The sequence below is a fragment of the Ranitomeya imitator genome, chromosome 2 (genome assembly GCF_032444005.1).
Source record: "Ranitomeya imitator isolate aRanImi1 chromosome 2, aRanImi1.pri, whole genome shotgun sequence".
In the NCBI taxonomy this organism is placed as follows: domain Eukaryota; kingdom Metazoa; phylum Chordata; class Amphibia; order Anura; family Dendrobatidae; genus Ranitomeya; species Ranitomeya imitator.
The window spans coordinates 186,962,971-186,985,554 of NC_091283.1; the positions used below are offsets into that span (position 1 = coordinate 186,962,971).

At 45.7% G+C, this 22,584-nt stretch overlaps 1 protein-coding gene and 1 long non-coding RNA gene across 3 annotated transcripts in view; one reads left to right on the top strand and one right to left on the bottom strand.

Annotated features, from left to right (window-relative positions):
* LOC138662540 (uncharacterized) overlaps window positions 1-59 on the top strand; it is an 86,905-nt gene extending 86,846 nt beyond the window's left edge. The window contains exon 3 of the long non-coding RNA XR_011318035.1: window positions 7-59. This is a non-coding gene — a long non-coding RNA (uncharacterized lncRNA). The remainder of the gene's footprint in view (window positions 1-6) is intronic.
* The window catches only part of BGN (biglycan), an 87,353-nt gene that overhangs the window by 48,979 nt on the left and 15,790 nt on the right, over window positions 1-22,584 (bottom strand). The window contains exon 2 of one of the 2 annotated variants that reach the window (XM_069748308.1): window positions 16,431-16,495. The exons of the other annotated variant lie outside the window; for it this stretch is intronic. Coding sequence (XP_069604409.1) covers window positions 16,431-16,466 — 36 coding nt within the window. The 5' untranslated portion in view covers window positions 16,467-16,495. The remainder of the gene's footprint in view (window positions 1-16,430; window positions 16,496-22,584) is intronic. 2 annotated transcript variants of the gene reach the window in all.

Here is a 22,584-nt window from a genome sequence, read left to right on the forward strand (position 1 = left end):
TTACAGCTGATACATCCCAACCTGTCACCAGAAGCTTCTGCAACGTCCTGAGGTACAAGCAGTTCAGTCATTATCATTTCCCGGGTAGGTTCTACCAAGTTTCTTGGCACCAGTTCTCACTTCTTGTGAGAAGAAATAATGAAGGAAATAGCATTCATTGCAGAGGGCAGTCCCGGACAGCAGGGAGGCCATGTCTCCCACCGCGCGCTCCTTATCATCTTATTATGTTTCTAGTAGCTACTTCTGTCAACTTCCCAAATTCCACTGTAATGTCCACAAGATATTTTATACTTGGAGCAATCTTGTATCTGCTGGAAAGAGTTTTATTAGGAAATGAAAAAATGTCTCCTTCCAGATCAAACAAGTGGAGAGATTGTCCTTCTACCCGCTGAGTGCTGATGATGGCAGGGCTGGACTGGCCATCGGGCACTTCTGGGAAATGCCAGAAGGGCCGGTGCCAGTAGTGGGCCGCTCGATCCCTGCACGAGGTTTTCCCCTGTCAGCGCCGACTCACCCCCCGCCAGCGCCGCCGCTTTCAACTATACCGGCGTCTATAACGCTGGTACAGATCAATGCAATGATGGAGGAGAGAGCATCCACTGACTCTTTCTCTCCCATCATTCCCCGCTCTGCCTGACACACTGCAGGTGCGCGATGACGTCATATCATCGCGTACCCTGCTGTGTGACCGGGCAGACTGCGGCCGCTGAGACCGGAGCCTGGAACAGCGCACGAGGAGAGGTGAGTATTGTGTGTTTTTTTTTTAACGTATCAATGAGTGATAACTGGATTGTGGGGCTATTGGTGGGGGCACTACATTATATTCTATGGGGGGGCTGTTTTACATTCTATGGGGGGCTGCATTACATTCTATGGGGGGTTGTATTATATTCTATGGGAGGCTGTATTACATTCTAGGGGGGCTTTATTACATTCTATGGGGGTCTGCATTACATTCTTTGGTGGTCTGTATTACATTCCATGGGGCTGTATTACATTCTATGGGGGGTTGTATTATATTCTATGGGAGGCTGTATTACATTCTATGGGGGGTTGTATTATATTCTATGGGAGGCTGTATTACATTCCATGGGGGGTTGTATTATATTCTATGGGGGGCTGTATTATATTCTATGGTGGGCTGTATTACATTCTATGGGGGGTTGTATTACATTCTATGGGGGGCTGTATTATATTCTATGGGGGGCTGTATTATATTTTATGGTGGGCTGTATTACATTCTATGGGGGGCTTTATTACATTCTATGGGGGTCTGTATTACATTCTATGAGGGGATGTATTACATTCTATGGGGGGCTGTATAATATTCTATTGAGAGATGGGCTGTATTATATTCTATGGGGGGCTGTATTACATTCTATGGGGTGCTGTATTATATTCTATAGGGGGCTGTATTACATTGTATGGTGTTATGGCTGGCAATCAGGCAACACAGCGTGCAGTAATCAGCGCACATACAGAGATCTGGCAATAACCAAAAACAATAGGACGAGCTCTGAGACGTGGAATCTCTGTAGACTGCAGTACCTGATCTATCCTCACACAACTATAAGCAGCAGTGGATTGCGCCTATAACTACCTATGCAACTCGGCACTGCCTGAGGAGCTGACTAGCCTGAAGATAGAAATACAAGCCTGACTTACCTCAGAGAAATACCCCAAAGGAATAGGCAGCCCCCCACATATAATGACTGTTAGCAAGATGAAAAGACAAACGTAGGAATGAAATAGATTCAGCAAAGTGAGGCCCGATATTCTAGACAGAGCGAGGATAGCAAAGAGAACTATGCAGTCTACAAAAAACCCTAAAACGAAAACCACGCAAAGGGGCAAAAAGACCCACCGTGCCGAACTAACAGCACGGCGGTGCACCCCTTTGCTTCTCAGAGCTTCCAGCAAAAGTTAATAGCAAGCTGGACAGAAAAAACAGAAAACAAACTAGAAGCACTTATCTAGCAGAGCAGCAGGCCCAAGGAAAGATGCAGTAGCTCAGATCCAACACTGGAACATTGCCAAGGAGCAAGGAAGACAGACTCAGGTGGAGCTAAATAGCAAGGCAGCCAACGAGCTCACCAAAACACCTGAGGGAGGAAGCCCAGAGACTGCAATACCACTTGTGACCACAGGAGTGAACTCAGCCACAGAATTCACAACAGTACCCCCCCCTTGAGGAGGGGTCACCGAACCCTCACCAGAACCCCCAGGCCGACCAGGATGAGCCACATGAAAGGCACGAACAAGATCTGGGGCATGGACATCAGAGGCAAAAACCCAGGAATTATCTTCCTGAGCATAACCCTTCCATTTGACCAAATACTGGAGTTTCCGTCTAGAGACACGAGAATCCAAAATCTTCTCCACAATATACTCCAATTCCCCCTCCACCAAAACAGGGGCAGGAGGCTCCACAGATGGAACCATAGGTGCCACGTATCTCCTCAACAACGACCTATGGAATACATTATGTATGGAAAAGGAGTCTGGGAGGGTCAGACGAAAAGACACCGGATTGAGAATCTCAGAAATCCTATACGGACCAATAAAACGAGGTTTAAATTTAGGAGAGGAAACCTTCATAGGAATATGACGAGAAGATAACCAAACCAGATCCCCAACACGAAGTCGGGGTCCCACACGGCGTCTGCGATTAGCGAAAAGCTGAGCCTTCTCCTGGGACAAGGTCAAATTGTCCACTACCTGAGTCCAGATCTGCTGCAACCTGTCCACCACATAATCCACACCAGGACAGTCCGAAGACTCAACCTGTCCTGAAGAGAAACGAGGATGGAACCCAGAATTGCAGAAAAATGGAGAGACCAAGGTAGCCGAGCTGGCCCAATTATTAAGGGCGAACTCAGCCAACGGCAAAAATGACACCCAATCATCCTGGTCAGCGGAAACAAAACATCTCAGATATGTTTCCAAGGTCTGATTGGTTCGTTCGGTCTGGCCATTAGTCTGAGGATGGAAGGCCGAGGAAAAAGATAGGTCAATGCCCATCCTACCACAAAAGGCTCGCCAGAACCTCGAGACAAACTGGGAACCTCTGTCAGAAACAATATTCTCAGGAATGCCATGTAAACGAACCACATGCTGGAAGAACAAAGGCACCAAATCAGAGGAGGAAGGCAATTTAACCAAGGGCACCAGATGGACCATTTTAGAAAAGCGATCACAGACCACCCAAATGACCGACATTTTTTGAGAAACGGGAAGGTCAGAAATGAAATCCATCGAAATATGTGTCCAAGGCCTCTTCGGGACCGGCAAGGGCAAAAGCAACCCACTGGCACGTGAACAGCAGGGCTTAGCCCTAGCACAAATTCCACAGGACTGCACAAAAGCACGCACATCCCGTGACAGAGATGGCCACCAGAAGGATCTAGCAACCAACTCCCTGGTACCAAAGATTCCTGGATGACCGGCCAGCACCGAACAATGAAGTTCAGAGATAACTTTACTAGTCCACCTATCAGGGACGAACAATTTCTCGGCCGGACAACGATCAGGTTTATTAGCCTGAAATTTCTGCAACACTCTCCGCAAATCAGGGGAGATGGCAGACACAATGACTCCTTCCTTGAGGATACTCGCCGGCTCAGATAACCCCGGAGAGTCGGGCACAAAACTCCTAGACAGAGCATCCGCCTTCACATTTTTAGAGCCCGGAAGGTATGAAATCACAAAATCAAAACGAGCAAAAAATAACGACCAACGGGCCTGTCTAGGATTCAAGCGCTTGGCAGACTCAAGATAAGTAAGGTTCTTATGATCAGTCAAAACCACCACGCGATGCTTAGCACCCTCAAGCCAATGACGCCACTCCTCGAATGCCCACTTCATGGCCAGCAACTCTCGGTTGCCCACATCATAATTACGCTCAGCAGCAGAAAATTTCCTGGAAAAGAAAGCACATGGTTTGAACACTGAGCAACCAGAACCTCTCTGTGACAAAACCGCCCCTGCACCAATCTCAGAAGCATCAACCTCGACCTGGAACGGAAGAGAAACATCAGGTTGACACAACACAGGGGCACAGCAAAAACGACGCTTCAACTCCTGAAAAGCTTCCACGGCAGCAGAAGACCAATTAACCAAATCAGCACCCTTCTTGGTCAAATCGGTCAATGGTCTGGCAATGCTAGAAAAATTACAGATGAAGCGACGATAAAAATTAGCAAAGCCCAGGAATTTCTGCAGACTTTTTAGAGATGTCGGCTGAGTCCAATCCTGGATGGCCTGAACCTTAACCGGATCCATCTCGATAGTAGAAGGGGAAAAGATGAACCCCAAAAATGAAACTTTCTGCACACCGAAGAGACACTTTGATCCCTTCACGAACAAGGAATTAGCACGCAGTACCTGGAAAACCATTCTGACTTGCTTCACATGAGACTCCCAATCATCTGAGAAGATCAAAATGTCATCCAAGTAAACAATCAAGAATTTATCCAGATACTCACGGAAAATGTCATGCATAAAAGACTGAAAAACAGATGGAGCATTGGCAAGTCCGAACGGCATCACCAGATACTCAAAATGACCCTCGGGCGTATTAAATGCCATTTTCCATTCATCTCCCTGCCTGATTCTCACCAGATTATACGCACCACGAAGATCAATCTTAGTAAACCAACTAGCCCCCTTAATCCGAGCAAACAAGTCAGAAATCAATGGCAAGGGATACTGAAACTTAACAGTGATCTTATTAAGAAGGCGGTAATCAATACACGGTCTTAGCGAACCATCCTTCTTGGCTACAAAAAAGAACCCTGCTCCCAATGGTGACGACGATGGGCGAATATGTCCCTTCTCCAGGGACTCCTTCACATAACTGCGCATAGGGGTGTGTTCAGGTACGGACAAATTAAATAAACGACCCTTAGGGAATTTACTACCAGGAATCAAATCGATAGCACAATCACAATTCCTATGCGGAGGTAGGGCATCAGACTTGGACTCTTCAAATACATCCTGAAAGTCCGACAAGAACTCTGGGATGTCAGAAGGAATGGATGACGAAATAGACAAAAATGGAACATCACCATGTACTCCCTGACAACCCCAGCTGGTTACCGACATAGAGTTCCAATCCAATACTGGATTATGGGTTTGTAGCCATGGCAACCCCAACACGACCACATCATGCAAATTATGCAGTACCAAAAAGCGAATAACTTCCTGATGTGCAGGAGCCATGCACATGGTCAGCTGGGCCCAGTACTGAGGCTTATTCTTGGCCAAAGGTGTAGCATCAATTCCTCTCAACGGAATAGGACACCGCAAAGGCTCCAAGAAAAATCCACAACGTTTAGCATAATCCAAATCCATCAGATTCAGGGCAGCGCCTGAATCCACAAACGCCATGACAGAATATGATGACAAAGAGCACATTAAGGTAATGGACAAAAGGAATTTGGACTGTACAGTACCAATAGCGGCAGAGCTATCGAACCGCCTAGTGCGTTTAGGACAATTAGAAATAGCATGAGTAGAATCACCACAATAAAAACACAGTCTGTTCAGACGTCTGTGTTCGTGCCGTTCTACTTTAGTCATAGTCCTGTCGCACTGCATAGGCTCAGGCTTACTCTCAGACAATACCGCCAGATGGTGCACAGATTTACGCTCGCGCAAGCGACGACCGATCTGAATGGCCAAGGACATAGACTCATTCAAACCAGCAGGCATAGGAAATCCCACCATTACATCCTTAAGAGCTTCAGAGAGACCCTTTCTGAACAAAGCCGCTAGTGCAGATTCATTCCACAGAGTGAGTACTGACCATTTCCTAAATTTCTGACAATATACTTCTACATCATCCTGACCCTGGCATAAAGCCAGCAGATTTTTCTCAGCTTGATCCACTGAATTAGGCTCATCGTAAAGCAATCCCAGCGCCTGGAAAAATGCATCAACATTACTCAATGCAGAATCTCCTGGTGCAAGAGAAAACGCCCAGTCCTGTGGGTCGCCGCGCAAAAAAGAAATAATAATCAAAACCTGTTGAATAGGATTACCAGAAGAATGAGGTTTCAAGGCCAAAAATAGCTTACAATTATTTCTGAAGCTCAAGAACTTAGTTCTGTCACCAAAAAACAAATCAGGAATCGGAATTCTTGGTTCTAGCATCGATTTCTGATCAATAGTATCTTGAATCTTTTGTACATTTACAACGAGATTATCAATTGAGGAGCACAGAGCCTGAATATCCATGTCCACAGCTGTGTCCTGAAGCACTCTAATGTCTAGGGGAAAAAAAAGACTGAAGACAGAGCTAAGAAAAAAAAATGATGTCAGGATTTCTTTTTTCCCTCTATTGGAAATCATTGGAGGGCTCCTTGTACTGTTATGGCTGGCAATCAGGCAACACAGCGTGCAGTAATCAGCGCACATACAGAGATCTGGCAATAACCAAAAACAATAGGACGAGCTCTGAGACGTGGAATCTCTGTAGACTGCAGTACCTGATCTATCCTCACACAACTATAAGCAGCAGTGGATTGCGCCTATAACTACCTATGCAACTCGGCACTGCCTGAGGAGCTGACTAGCCTGAAGATAGAAATACAAGCCTGACTTACCTCAGAGAAATACCCCAAAGGAATAGGCAGCCCCCCACATATAATGACTGTTAGCAAGATGAAAAGACAAACGTAGGAATGAAATAGATTCAGCAAAGTGAGGCCCGATATTCTAGACAGAGCGAGGATAGCAAAGAGAACTATGCAGTCTACAAAAAACCCTAAAACGAAAACCACGCAAAGGGGCAAAAAGACCCACCGTGCCGAACTAACAGCACGGCGGTGCACCCTTTGCTTCTCAGAGCTTCCAGCAAAAGTTAATAGCAAGCTGGACAGAAAAAACAGAAAACAAACTAGAAGCACTTATCTAGCAGAGCAGCAGGCCCAAGGAAAGATGCAGTAGCTCAGATCCAACACTGGAACATTGACAAGGAGCAAGGAAGACAGACTCAGGTGGAGCTAAATAGCAAGGCAGCCAACGAGCTCACCAAAACACCTGAGGGAGGAAGCCCAGAGACTGCAATACCACTTGTGACCACAGGAGTGAACTCAGCCACAGAATTCACAACAGTATGGGGAGCTGTATTATATTCTCTGGGGGGCTACATTATATTCCATGGGGGCTGTATTATATTCTATGAGGGACAATTGCATCATACTCTTATGGGGCTACATTATATTCCATGGGGAGGTAGGCTGTATTATATTCTATGTATTAAATGTATTCTATGTATTAAATTTATTGTATTCTATGAGGGGTGATTGCATCATACTCTTTGAGAGGGCTACATTATATTCTATGGGGAGCTGCATTATACTATATGAGGAGGGCTGCATTGTATTCTATGGAGGGGCTACATTATATTCTATGGGGGGCTGCATTATGCTCTATGAGGGGGTTACCATATATTATATATGCAGGGGCTGCATTATACTATATGTAGGGGCTGCATTATATTCTCTGGGGGGTTACATTATACTCAGGGAGCTACAGTATATTCTGTGGGGTGGCTGCATTATACTCTGGGGTGGCATCATTATACTATATGTGGGCTGCTTTATACTGTATCGAGGACTATGGGGAATACATTATACTATATGAAGAACTATGGTGTGCATTATACTATGGGAAGTGAATTGTACTACATGGATTACTATGGCGCTGCATTATACTATATGGAGCACTATGAGGAGTGTATTATACTATATGGATGACTGAGCAATGTATTTTAATATATGGAGGACTATGAGAAGTGTATTATACTATATGGAGGACTGAGGAGTGTATTATACTATATGGAGGACTGAGGTGCACATTATAATATATGGAGGACTATGGGGTGTATTATACTAACAAGCAAAATGCTGCCTATTCATCGAGTGATTGGATTATGTGGGAACAGAAATCCTTGTTCTCAGCAGCACATCGCCCGCTGTAACCTGTAGATGTGCTGCTGATAACATGATACTGTATGGGGACAGATTGATCTAAATGTGATTGTTCTGTTCCCTTCATTCATTCTAAGTTGGTGTACAGAGGCCGGGAAACAAGCGAACGACTTCAGTATTGTCGATCACACTCGTTTAGTGGCCTGAGATCAGCGCATGTAAATACAGCAGAAATGCTTCGCAGGGAGACCAGGCAAGGATGATGACAGTTGTAGTTAGCACCCGGCGCCTGGGAATAGCGCTAACTCTACTGCTTTTCCCAGCCACCAGAGCATTTCATTCTGGTATGTGTAATGATTTTTAGGGTTGATGTCAGCTGCATAATGTCAGCTGCTATCAATCCCTGGTGTAAGTAATGGAGAGGTGACTATCAGACACCCCCACTACTAGCCCAGACCGGGCGAGATCCAGCAACTCTGAAGAGCGGTGACGGTAGTAACAATATCGCTCTTCACAGTTGCCGAGCTCAGTGCAAGACCCGGAATATCTCAAGAGCGGTGACGTTACTGATGTCACCGCTCTTCAGAGTCACCGGGTCAGAGAATCTCTGAGTCCGGGGGTTGGATGGATGGGTTCAATAGCAGTTGTTGGTAGATGAACCAGGGATTGTCTACCTTTGGGAGCAAATTTACTTTCCTACTTAAATGCATTCACTTTTCTCTATAAATCATTTTTGTATTTTTTTAAATTAAAATATAGCTCAATTTGCCTTAAACCTGTGTCTATTGCCGGCTGCTGAATGAGTTAACTGAGAGTCCATCAGCGAGCTTCCTCTGTGAGGAGAGGTGGTAGCCTATCTGTCTTGTTCTAAATTCCTTGGTGCTGAACTGTGATCAAAGACCAAATCAAAGTTGAGCTGAACTTTCACGTGATCATAAATCAGCTTCTGTGTTGCCCTGTCCATTGCTGGCTGCAGAATTGGGTGTGGTGGACGCCTGGATTCTCTTTACTTGAACTGGTAATGAATGTTCAAAGTTTTTTAATTCGCATGTATTTCACATTGATTTGATAGACTTTGCAGGACCCCCGTCGACCCCTATATGTATTTGTATGCTTAAATGATTTTTGCATACATAGGTTTACTGGATGGGTGGGTGTGCCCTGCACCATTAAATAAAGTCTCTTTGTATCACATACAGCATTATGCTGACTTATATTATGTTAATTTGTTAATTAATATTCATCATGTGGCACAGACTTTTGTATTTGGATTGTCAATACATTAATTGTTTCCAGGCGTATCCACCTCCTTTTTCCTCTTTATGTGGTCCTTACCTGTTATTTCGATTGAATTTTATGACCAATCTTTGGTCCTTTTTTTATTGTTTTTTTTTTTTTTATAATAAAATATTGGTTTTATCAATGGTTACTCTTGTGTGGAGTCTTTTTCTATAGGTGTGTATATTGATCCAATGGCTACTATTTAGGATATATATAGGTGTTTTGTTGGCTGCAGAATGAGTTAACTAAGACCCTGTCAGTGAATTTATTCAGCCGAACCAATTAGAGAATTTGTAATTTTTTTTAATCTGTCTTTTTTCTTTTTTAATCTGTCTTTTTCTATTGGTTTGTACAGTTGGGGACCTCTGTTGGTTTGTATAGTTGGGGACCTCTGTTGGTTTGTACAGTTGGGGACCACTATTGGTTTGTATAGTTGGGGACCTCTGTTGGTTTGTACAGTTGGGGACCACTATTGGTTTGTATAGTTGGGGACCTCTGTTGGTTTGTATAGTTGGGGACCACCATTGGTTTGTATAGTTGGGGACCACTATTGGTTTGTATAGTTGGGGACCTCTGTTGGTTTGTATAGTTGGGGACCTCTGTTGGTTTGTACAGTTGGGAACCACTATTGGTTTGTACAGTTGGGGACCACTATTGGTTTGTACAGTTGGGGACCTCTATTGGTTTGTATAGTTGGGGACCTCTGTTGGTTTGTACAGTTGGGGACCACCATTGGTTTGTATAGTTGGGGACCTCTGTTGGTTTGTATAGTTGGGGACCACCATTGGTTTGTATAGTTGGGGACCACTATTGGTTTGTATAGTTGGGGACCTCTGTTGGTTTGTATAGTTGGGGACCACCATTGGTTTGTATAGTTGGGGACCACTATTGGTTTGTATAGTTGGGGACCTCTGTTGGTTTGTATAGTTGGGGACCTCTGTTGGTTTGTACAGTTGGGAACCACTATTGGTTTGTACAGTTGGGGACCACTATTGGTTTGTACAGTTGGGGACCTCTATTGGTTTGTATAGTTGGGGACCTCTGTTGGTTTGTACAGTTGGGGACCACTATTGGTTTGTATAGTTGGGGACCACCATTGGTTTGTATAGTTGGGGACCACTATTGGTTTGTATAGTTGGGGACCTCTGTTGGTTTGTATAGTTGGGGACCTCTGTTGGTTTGTACAGTTGGGAACCACTATTGGTTTGTACAGTTGGGGACCACTATTGGTTTGTACAGTTGGGGACCTCTATTGGTTTGTATAGTTGGGGACCTCTGTTGGTTTGTACAGTTGGGGACCACCATTGGTTTGTATAGTTGGGGACCACTATTGGTTTGTATAGTTGGGGACCTCTGTTGGTTTGTATAGTTGGGGACCTCTGTTGGTTTGTATAGTTGGGGACCACTATTGGTTTGTATAGTTGGGGACCTCTGTTGGTTTGTATAGTTGGGGACCTCTGTTGGTTTGTATAGTTGGGGACCTCTGTTGGTTTGTATAGTTGGAGACCTCTGTTGGTTTGTACAGTTGGGGACCACTATTGGTTTGTATAGTTGGGGTACTCTGTTGGTTTGTACAGTTGGGGACCACTATTGGTTTGTAGACTTGGTTACCTCCATTGGTTTGTACAGTTGGGGACTTCTGTTGGCTTGAAGAGTCAGTGATCATCCTGATCCAAAGAGCTGAAGTCTCATGTTAAATGGAAATGTACAAAACTCTAAATTTCTTTCCTAGAATAATCCAGTGATCTTGTTTAGACACGTTTTATATAGTGCAGATCTACGTTACGATGGAACGACCATGGTGGCAGAGATTCCATACATAACAATGACATGACAGGCATTCCTACCGCCAATTATACACCTTCTTACCTAGGAATACACTCGTAGGGCAGGGGCATTCTAGTATTCCTGCCAGTGTGTACAGTGTACATGTAGAAAAAGTAAGTATATATTTGTGTGTGCATATATATATATATATATATATATATATATATATATATAAATATATACAGTGGGTACGGAAAGTATTGAGACTCTGTTAGGGCTAGCGGAACGCACCGAGTATAGATAGGTAGCTACAAGGTGCGTTCGCAGCCCGGGGTCCACCGTGCAGAGATATCCGCTGCAAAGTAACGGCGGATAACCTCTGAGTTCACACGTGGGTAAAGCTTCACCCGGTGTGAACTGGAAGCGATCTCTGTTGACTCACAGAGTCGCACTGTACACAAACTATTACCCTAACTAGGGTTGTGCTTGCTCTGGAACTCTTCTGTGTTAACCGCACACATGAAGGAACCAGATGCTAAGCCAAGGCTAATTGCCCCCACTGACGCTTGCTGCCTGCCTGAGTGTACAGTCCCAAAGCTAAACAGACTCACACCACATAAGTATAGAGTGGTAGAGTATCCACTGGCATAAGCCAAACAAATTTGATACTAGCGCATGGCTGTGCGGCCATGCAAACCTTTTATAGTTGCAGCTCTACAGGACCTTCCTTGTGGACCAATAGGAGCTGCAACAGGGCCTGAGTGTGTGACCCCCAATGAGAGGTCCTCCCGTGGGCATGCTCAGTGCGTGAAAAGCAGGACTTAGTCCCAAAAAAGCCTGCTCGCCACTGACCAATGCTGGCTACAAGGGCAGAGCCTGGAAAGGCAACAGTAACTATTGGCACAGTATCAGGCTGAGCCAGACGCTGGGACCGACGTCTCTGCTGAGCAGGTTCCTTTGCGGCTGGAGGAGAATGGGAGACCGCAGCAGACATGGTTCGAGATTCCCCCTGTGCAGCGGCAGGAACTCGACACCTAACAGACCCCTTTAAATTTTTCACTCTTTGTTTCATTGCAGCAATTTGGTAAATTCAAAAAAGTTCATTTTTTTCTCATTAATGTACACTCTGCACCCCATCTTGACTGAAAAAGCAGAAATGTAGAAATTTTTGCAAAACTGACATATCACATGGTCAAAAGTATTCAGACCCTTTGCTCAGACACTCATATTTAAGTCACAAGCTGTCCATTTCCTTGTGATCCTCCTTGAGAACGTTCTACTCCTTCATTGGAGTCCAGCTGTGTTAAATTAAACTGATAGGACTTGACTTGGAAAGTCACACATCTGTCTATGTAAGACCTCACAGCTTACAGTGCATGTCAGACCAAATGAGAATCATGAGGTCAAAGGAAGTGGCCAAGGAGCTCAGAGACAGAATTGTGGCAAGGCACAGATCTGGCCAAGGTTACAACAGAATTTCTGCAGTACTCAAGGTTCCTAAGAGCACAGTGGCCTCCATAATCCCTAAATGGAAGAAGTTTGGGACAACCAGAAGTCTTCCTAGACCTGGCGGTCCAGCCAAACTGACCAATCATCGGAGAAGAGCCTTGGTGAGAGAGGTAAAGAAGAACCCCAATATCACTGTGGCTGTGCTCCACAGATGCAGTAGGGAGATGGGAGAAAGTTCCACAAAGTCAACTATCACTGCAGCCCTCCACCAGTCAGGCCTTCATGGCAGAGTGGCCTGACGGAAGCCTCTCCATAGTGCAAGACGCATGAAAGCCCGCATAGAGTTTGCAAAAAAACACATGAAGGACTCCCAGACTATGAGAAATAAGAATCTCTGGTCTGATGAGACGAAGACAGGACTTTTTGTTGATAATTCTAAGCGGTATGTGTGGAGAAAACAAGTCACTGCTTGTCATCTGCCCAATACAATTCCAACAGTGAAGCATGGTGGTGGCAGCATCATGCTATGGGGGTGTTTTTCAGCGCAGGGACAGGACAACTGGTTGTCATTGAAGGAAACATGAATGCGGCCAAGTACAGAGATATCCAGGATGAAAACCTCTTCCAGAGTGCTCTGGACCTCAGACTTGGCCGAAGGTTCACCTTCCAACAAGACAATGACCCTAAGCACACACCTAAAATAACAAAAGAGTGGCTTCAGAACAACTCTTGTGATCATTCTTGACTTAGCCCTAACCTAAACCCAATTGAGCATCTCTGGAGAGACCTGAAAATGGCATCCACCAACGTTCACCATCCAACCTGACAGAAGTGGAGAGGATCTGCAAGGAAGAATGGCAGAGGATCCCCAAATCCAGGGGTGAAAAACTTGTTGCATCATTCCCAAGAAGGACTCATGGCTGTACTAGCTCAAAAGGTGCTTCTACTCAATACTGAGCAAAGGGCAGAATACTTATGACCATGTGATATTCCAGGTTTTCTTTTTTTTAGAAATTTGCAAAAAAAATTTCAGTCAAGATGGGGTGCAGAATATACATTAATAAGAAAAAAAATGAACTTTTTTGAATTTACCAAATGGCTGCAATGAAAACAAGATTCAACACTCCAAAAATTAAATATTGCACCAATGTCACCTTCTGGCATCCCAAATCCATTCTTAGGCCCGTTGAATAAAGTAATGTGACTATATCATAGCAGGAGAAGCAGCCGCGACCATTAGGTTACAGCTGCATTCGCTTTCCTAGGTGACTGACTTTAATGGTGGCCCCTATGATATGTTACTGACATATTGCAGTGATGTTCCAGTGATGTCAGTTAGGCAGCCATGACATCACAAATGCTTTCATCTGTCAGGTAAGCTTCTGTGACATCATTTGTGGGTGTCAGTAAGGAGTCATGACAACGTTGTTTTCCTCAGAGAAGCAGATGTGACTTCACAAGTGGATATTGATACAGATACATGTGTCACCTCCTGTTTTATTCTCACTGGTCCTTGTTTCCTGAGGAATCAGCCAGGAAGAAGTAAGCAGCCCCATAATTGCCGATTAGGATAACAGCTCTCTCCCCTCCTTAGCCACAAAGTCAACAACCAACCAACAGGTGTCACCTCATAGAAACACAGTTGTGATGTCACAGTCGTTACCTTGCAGAAACATTGTTGTGATGTTACAGCTGGTTCCTTGTGAAAGCCGTAGTTGTGATGTCACAGCTGTTCCCTGACATTGTTGTGATATCATAGCTGTTACTTCATAGAAACCATATCAAGGAATAGCTGTGACATCACAACTGTTTCTATGCGGTAATAGCTGTGACATCACAACAATGCCAGGGAATAGCTATGACATCATAACTATGTTTCTACCAGGAATCAGCTGTGACATCAAAAGTATGTTTCTCGAAGGTAACAGATGTGACATCATATTTATATTTCCATAAGGAAACAGCTGTGACATCACAACTCTGTTTCTACGAGATAACAGCTGTAACATTACAACAATGTCAGGGAACAGCTATGACATCACAACTATGTCTCTATGAGGTAACAGCGGTGACATCACAAGTATGTCTCTATGAGGTAACAGCGGTGACATCACAACTATGTGTCTGAGGTAACAGCGGTGACATCACAACTATGTCTCTGAGGTAACAGCTATGACATCACAACTATGTCTCTACGAGGTAACAGCGATGACATCACAACTATGTCTCTGAGGTAACAGCGGTGACATCACAACTATGTCTCTATGAGGTAACAGCGGTGACATCACAACTATGTCTCTGAGGTAACAGCCGTGACATCACGACTATGTTTCTATGATGTAACGGTGACATTACGACTATGTTTCTATGAGGTAACGGTGACATTACGACTATGTTTCTATGAGGTAACGGTGACATCATGACTATGTTTCCATTAGACAATAGCTATGAGCTCACAAGTAAGCTGTTATGATATCACAACTAGTCAGTGGAAACGCTGGTTCTTATCCATGTCCCACATTTACTGGTAGATTGGTAAATCTGTGAGGAATTTTCTAGATGGCCATTAAAAAGCAGACATTACATCAGTCCCAAACATGCCAGGAGTAGAGGTGAGCAGAAGGGAAGGAGTAACAGGACTACGATCCATGTCGTTACTCTGTGTCCGACAAACCAGGCCAGTGCGAACACTTCCCATTATTATTGGGGCGATCATGAGCAAGTCCAAGGGCGAAATGACATTGTCCCTACATTTCCAACATCAACATTGGCAGCTATGAATATGGCTGGTACATTTGTAGCTGGTAGTCGCCTCTGATGTCGGCCACATATAGACTCCTGACAATACGACTCAGAATTCAGTTTACACGGAGGGTTAGGATGACTCATGAAATAAAGAATGTAAGTCTAGCCCTTTATACCAAGCCAATCACACAAATACTTTAGATTTAAATAGTTTAGTTTTTACATTCCACATCCTTCTTTGTTTAGTCTACAGCTTTAGTCCACCATTACTATAACTGCCAGGTTCATGGAGATATAAAACAATTCATGGACCACCGAGCACAGGGAATATTGTGTTATGGGATACATTCACATACATCAGATTTATTGGAGAAATTTTGTTAATAAATCCATTCCATCCATCTGAATTGTTGTGATTTCGGAATAATTTGAGTGGATTTCTGGTTTCTTCAGGCAATTTGAAATAATCGTTCACATTTCAGTAACACATCAGCCTTATGTCAGTCATAATAGCACTTTTTCTGATGATTACTGTATTATAGGGTCATTGATAATTAGCAAGTTCCAGATATATTATACCCAGGGGTGGATTAAGGGTAGCCAGGGCCCCGGGCTGTTCACACACTGTGGGCCCCCCCGGTCATGTGACGGGGGTCATGTGACGGGGTCATGTGACGGGGGTCATGTGACGGGGGTCATGATATACCCGAACCAGATTATTCCAGAAAAATGGCCGGGCCCTACTCTACTGTAACCTATTAAATATTTGTTAAAATCTGCAATACAATTTAGGTATATCTTGACCAATATCACCACATACAAGGCACAAATACCACCGCAGCATGACCAGACTACAAATTACAACCACAGTGATCGAATAATATCACATACAAGGAACAAATACCACCGCACCATGTCAAGACCACATATTACCACTTGGTGACCAAATAGCACATACAAGGGACAAATACCACAACACCATTTCCAGACCACATATTACCACCACATAGTGACTGAATACTACAATACTGATCAGTAATAAAAAAAAAAAAAAAAAACACAATACTATCAGTATCACCATAAGTGCCAGTATTCACAGGAGATCTGTACTTAGTATGCAGTGTCTGTGTAGAGGTAATACAGTGATCACTGGTGACATTGTACACAGGATCTCTGTATATAGTATACAGTGTATAGTGTCAGTGTATAGGTAACACTATGTAATAATGTATAATAATAATAACACTGACTCACCAGTAACGTCTCTAGGTGAAGTCCTTCATCTTTCATCCAGCACAGACCGCCATCATTTCTCGTTTCTGCAGGAAATAACACAGTTATCTCGAGCTCCGCTTGCAGAACACATTACTTAATTTTTCACAACTTCTACATTACACCACATGAAGAAAAAAAGGCGATATAGTGTCACTCTGCACAGTAACAGGACCGCCCCCCCATTTAAAACAGTATACTCAAAAAATAAAAGAAAAACACAGCACTGCAGTAATAACATCCCTTAATTAGCCTCTATGGTAATAATATCCCCCATCCTGGCCCCGTGTGTCTCATTCCTGGCTCCAGCCATATGTTCTCCCATCCTGCACTCATGAGTATCCATTCTACACCATATGATCTCCCCATCCTGCCCCATGATCCAATCCTGCCCCATGTCTTTCATTCTACCCCGTGTCTCCAATCATGCCCCGTGTCTATTCTGCCCATGCCTCCAGTCCTGCCCCCAGTGTGTCCAGCAATCTGCCCCAGTGTGTCCAGCATATTACCCAAGTGTGTCCAGCATATTACCCCCAGTGTGTCCAGCATATTACCCCCAGGGTGTCCAGCATATTACCCCCAGTGTGTCCAGCAATCTGCCCCAGTATGTCCAGCATATTTCCCCCAGACAGTGTGTCCAGCATATTACCACCAGTGTGTCCAGCAATCTGGCCCAGTGTCTCCAGCATTGCCCCAGTGTCTCCAGCATTGCCCCAGTGTCTCCAGCAATCATCTGCCCCAGTGTGTCCAGCATATTACCCCCAGTGTGTCCAGCAATCTGCCCCAGTGTCTCCAGCATTGCCCCAGTGTCTCCAGCAATCTGCCCCAGTGTCTCCAGCAATCTGCCCCAGTGTCTCCAGCATTGCCCCAGTTTCTCCTGCATTGCCCCCCCCAGTGTCTCCTGCATTGCCCCCCCCCCAGTGTGTCCAGCAATAGCAAATGCAATCATTTGAGGCCCCCAGTCCCGACTGTGTCCTCCTCCAGCATCATTGCCCCAGTGTGTCCAGCAATCATCTGCCCAGCCAGTCCCCAGACTGTGTCCTCCAGCATTTCCCCCCCCCAGTGTCTCCTGCATTGCCCCCCCAGTGTCTCCTGCATTGCCCCCCCCCAGTGTGTCCAGCAATAGCAAATGCAATCATTTGAGGCCCCCAGTCCCGACTGTGTCCTCCTCCAGCATCATTGCCCCAGTATGTCCTTTGTCCAGCAATCATCTGCCCAGCCAGTCCCCAGACTATGTCCTTCCGCATTGCCCCCCCCAGTGTCTCCTGTATTGCCCCCCCCAGTGTCTCCTGCATTGCCCCCCCCAGTGTCTCCTGCATTGCCCCCCCCCAGTGTGTCCAGCAATAGCAAATGCAATCATTTGAGGCCCCCAGTCCCGACTGTGTCCTCCTCCAGCATCATTGCCCCAGTATGTCCTTTGTCCAGCAATCATCTGCCCAGCCAGTCCCCAGACTATGTCCTTCCGCATTGCCCCCCCCAGTGTCTCCTGTATTGCCCCCCCCAGTGTCTCCTGCATTGCCCCCCCCAGTGTCTCCTGCATTGCCCCCCCCCAGTGTGTCCAGCAATAGCAAATGCAATCATTTGAGGCCCCCAGTCCCGACTGTGTCCTCCTCCAGCATCATTGCCCCAGTATGTCCATTGTCCAGCAATCATCTGCCCAGCCAGTCCCCAGACTGTGTCCTTCCGCATTGCCCCCCCCCAGTGTCTCCTGTATTGCCCCCCCAGTGTCTCCTGCATTGCCCCCCCAGTGTGTCCAGCAATAGCAAATGCAATCATTTGAGGCCCCCAGTCCCGACTGTGTCCTCCTCCAGCATCATTGCTGCCCCCCCAGACCCAGTGTGTCAAGAAATCAGACTGCCCCAGTCCCAGACTGTGTCCTCCTGCTCCCAGCATTCTGCCCCTGGCCCCCCCATCCCCAGTGTCCGACTCCTCCGCTCCGCCTCCACCGTTAGGTTATAAAAAAAAAATAAAAAAATTCTCCAGTCCTCACCTTACCAGCGATCCAGGCGGTGAGCTTCCTCCAGCAGCGCGCACTCGCCAGCGACTGACAATGACGTCAGACGCCGGCGACGTGTGCGCTGCGCGCCTGCGGCCAACGGCTGTTGTTAACTATTGCCGTGCGGGCGCGCCCGCACGGCAATAGGAAACCGCCGCAGGCAGCGCCGCCAGGGGCCCGGTGAGCAGATGAGACGGGGCCGATGCGGGCCCCCTCTCTCTGCCCACTGGGTCCAGGGGGGCTCCCGGCACGGCACGGCAGGGGCACGGCGGCCGGCCGCACGGGCCCGGCACATAAGGAGGAGGAGGTTAACGTGTCGGCGCGTGCGCGTCGCCACTGCGGCGCCGGCAACAACAGCAGTCTGACAGGGGCGGGCGGCTGGTGACTCACGGCCGGGGGTGCCACTGTGTGTCACTGACAGTGACTCACTGTGCTGTCATATGATGCGAATCGATCATGCGAGTAATGCCCTGAATGATGGCGGCGGCCGGCGGTCAATCTGTGCGGCAGCCCAGGGCCCCCCCACACCACTGGGCCCTGGGCTACCGCCCAGATTGACCCTCTTATAATCCGCCCCTGATTATACCCAGATAGGTGGTGCAAGCTCCACTTTATGTGGAAATGTAATATAGCATCCATAGATGTCCTTTTGACTATATTGTACTCCTGCTATTAAAATCTGTGTACAAAATCTGCTGCATCATATTGTAGTATGCTCCACTGGTTGCTTCGTAAACGGAACCTGTCAGTTCCCCCAATTTTATCAAACTGCCACCATAATCTTAAGATGGACTATTACTGCACTACAACAGTCCCTCATGTTCCACAAACATTTCTTTATCATAAAAACAACTTTTAAACTTCAGCTCGTCTTACGCTAATTAGCTAAGACAAATTCAATGAGGTGTCGCTTGCCCAACACTAGTCTTGCCCTCGCTTCTTCCTGTAATCTCACCCCTTTTGGTGTGATTAACATCCTTCACTAGGGTTGAGCGAAACGGGTCGTTCATTTTCAAAAGTCGCCGACTTTTGGCAAAGTCGGGTTTCATGAAACCCGATCCGACCCCTGTGCGGGGTCGGCCATGCGGTACGCGACTTTCGCGCCAAGGTCGCGTTTCAATGACGCGAAAAGCGCCATTTCTCAGCCAATGAAGGTAAACGCAGAGTGTGGGCAGCGTGATGACATAGGTCCTGGTCCCCACCATCTTAGAGAAGGGCATTGCAGTGATTGGCTTGCTGTCTGCGGCGTCACAGGGGCTATAAAGGGGCGTTCCCGCCGACCGCCATGTTACTGCTGCTGATCTGAGCTTAGGGAGAGGTTGCTGCCGCTTCGCTCCCTGATAGCTGCATTGCTGTGTGTACGCCGCTGTGCAAACCAACTGCTTTTTTCAAAGCACAAATCCTCTTGTTCCTTCCTTTCTGCACAGCTATCTTTTTGGTTTGTACACACTTTTTATTTAATTTGTGCATCAGTCCACTCCTTATTGCTGCCTGCCATACCTGGCTGAGATTACTGCAGGGAGATAGTAATTGAAGGACACTCCCTGTTTTTTTTTTTTTTTTGTGGGAGATTAAGATTGACATTTCTGCTAGAGTGCCATCCCTGTCATCCCTGTGTCATCTCTCACTCAGTGGGCCATAGAAAGCCTATTTATTTTTTTGCTTGATTTGGGTTATAAAATCTACCTGAAAAAATCACTACATCAATCAGTGGGAGAAAAATATTGGCCTCAGGGCTTGTGTGCCACTCTTGACTCCTGTGTGCATCATCACTCACTCAGTGGGCCATAGAAAGCCTATTTGTTTTTTTGCTTGATTTTGGTTCTAAAATCTACCTGAAAAAATCACTACATCAATCAGTGGGAGAAAAATATTGGCCTCAGGGCTTGTGTGCCACTCCTGACTCCTGTGTGCATCATCACTCACTCAGTGGGCCATAGAAAGCCCATTTTATTTTTTTTTTTTTGCTTTATTTGGGTTCTAAATTCTACCTGAAAAAATCAATAAATCAATCAGTGGGAGATTAATATTGGCCTTTGGGCTTGTGTGCCAGTCCTAAGCGTGCCATCTCTCTCTCTCTCAGATAGTGGGCCATAGAAAGCCTATTTATTTTTTTTATTTTTTATTGGGTTTATAAATTTTCCCTGGAAAAAAAAAAAAAAGTGGGAGATTAATATTGGCCTCTGGGCTTGTGTGCCAGTCCTGAGCGTGCCATCTCTCTCACAAATAGTGGGCCATAGAAAGCCTATTTATTTTTTTTTTTTTGGTTTTATAAATTCTCCCTTAAAAAAAAAGGGAGATTAATATTGGCCTTTGGGCTTGTGTGCCAGTCCTAAGCGTGCCATCTCTCTCTGTCTCTCAGACAGTGGGCCATAGAAAGCCTATTTATTATTTTTTTTATTGGGTTTATAAATTTTCCCTGGAACAAAAAAAAAAAAGTGGGAGATAAATATTGGCCTCTGGGCTTGTGTGCCACTCCTGACTCCTGTGTGCGTCATCTCTCACTCAGTGGGCCATAGAAAGTCTTTTTTTGTTTTATTTGGTTTCTAAATTCTTCCTGAAAAAATCATTTTATTCTATTTTTTTTTTCCTAAAGTCTCCCTGAAAAAGAAAAAAAAAAAAAACAAATCAGTGGGAGATTAATATTGCCCTTTCTGCTTGTGTGCCAGTCTTGACTCCTGGGTGTGCCATCTCTCTCTCTCTCTCTCCAATTGTGGGCCATAGAAAGCCTATTATTTTTTTAGCTTGATTTGGGTTCCAAAATCTACCTGAAAAAATCACTACATCAATCAGTGGGAGATAAATATTGGCCTCTGGGCTTGTGTGCCACTCCTGACTCCTGTGTGCGTCATCTCTCACTCAGTGGGCCATAGAAAGCCTTTTTTTGTTTTATTTGTTTTCTAAATTCTCCCTGAAAAAATCATTTTATTTTATTTGGTTTCTAAATTCTTCCTGAAAAAAATCATTTTATTCTATTTTTTTTTTCCTAAAGTCTCCCTTAAAAAAAAAAAAAAAAAATCAAATCAGTGGGAGATTAATATTTACATTTGTGCTTCAGTGACAGTCCTGCGTGTGTGGCATCTCTCTCATTTGTTGCCACCAACAACAGAGTGTGTAACATTGTGCCTGATTTTCGTTGTGGTCTCACTCACCTGTAAAGGGGTAGCTAAATCATACTGAAGTTATAGCTCACCGTGTAATTTGTGTGACAGCAACAAATACCGTTAGTTTGTTTAAGTTTTTAAAACAATGAGGAAGTATGGTGGAAGAGGTCGTGGCCGGGGGCGTTCATTGTCAGCTGGTAATGAGGGTAGTGGTAGTGGTGGAGCATCAGCTGGTCGTGGGAAAAAAAATATTGCACCTAAGTCTGGAGCTGTGGAGCCAGGTTCGTCGTCTGGCTACACAAGGCCTCGAACGCTCCCTTTTCTGGGAGTAGGAAAACCGCTTTTAAAGCCGGAGCAGCAAGAGCAAGTTTTGGCTTATCTTGCTGACTCAGCCTCTAGCTCTTTTGCCTCCTCTCGTGAAACTGGTAAATGTCAAAGCAGCGCGTCGTTAGTGGATGTTCACGGTCAGGGACAAGTCGCTTCCTTGTCCTCTTCAGCAAAAACAACAACAGAGAAGAATGCAGCAGGCGACACAACGGGTTACTCCATGGAGCTCTTTACACATACCGTCCCTGGCTTAGAAAGTGAAGCAGTTAACAGTCCATGCCCATTACAAGTTGAATCTGACATGGAGTGCACTGATGCACAGCCACAGCCAGACTACTATGCTGGTCCTTTGACTCAGACCACAACATTGCCCTCGCAGGGTGCTGATCAAGAATCAGACCCTGATGAGACTATGTTGCCCCATCACGAACGCTATACCACCGACCGACACGGTGACACAGACGAAGTTGCACACGAGCTACAAGAAGAGGTAATAGATGACCCAGTTCTTGACCCCGATTGGCAGCCATTGGGGGAACAGGGTGCAGGCGGCAGCAGTTCTGAAGCGGAGGAGGAGGGGCCGCAGCAGGCATCAACATCGCAACAGGTTCCATCTGCCGGGCCCGTATCTTGCCCAAAACGCGTGGCAAAGCCAAAACCTGTTGGAGGACAGCGTGGCCATCCGGTTAAAGCTCAGTCTGCAATGCCT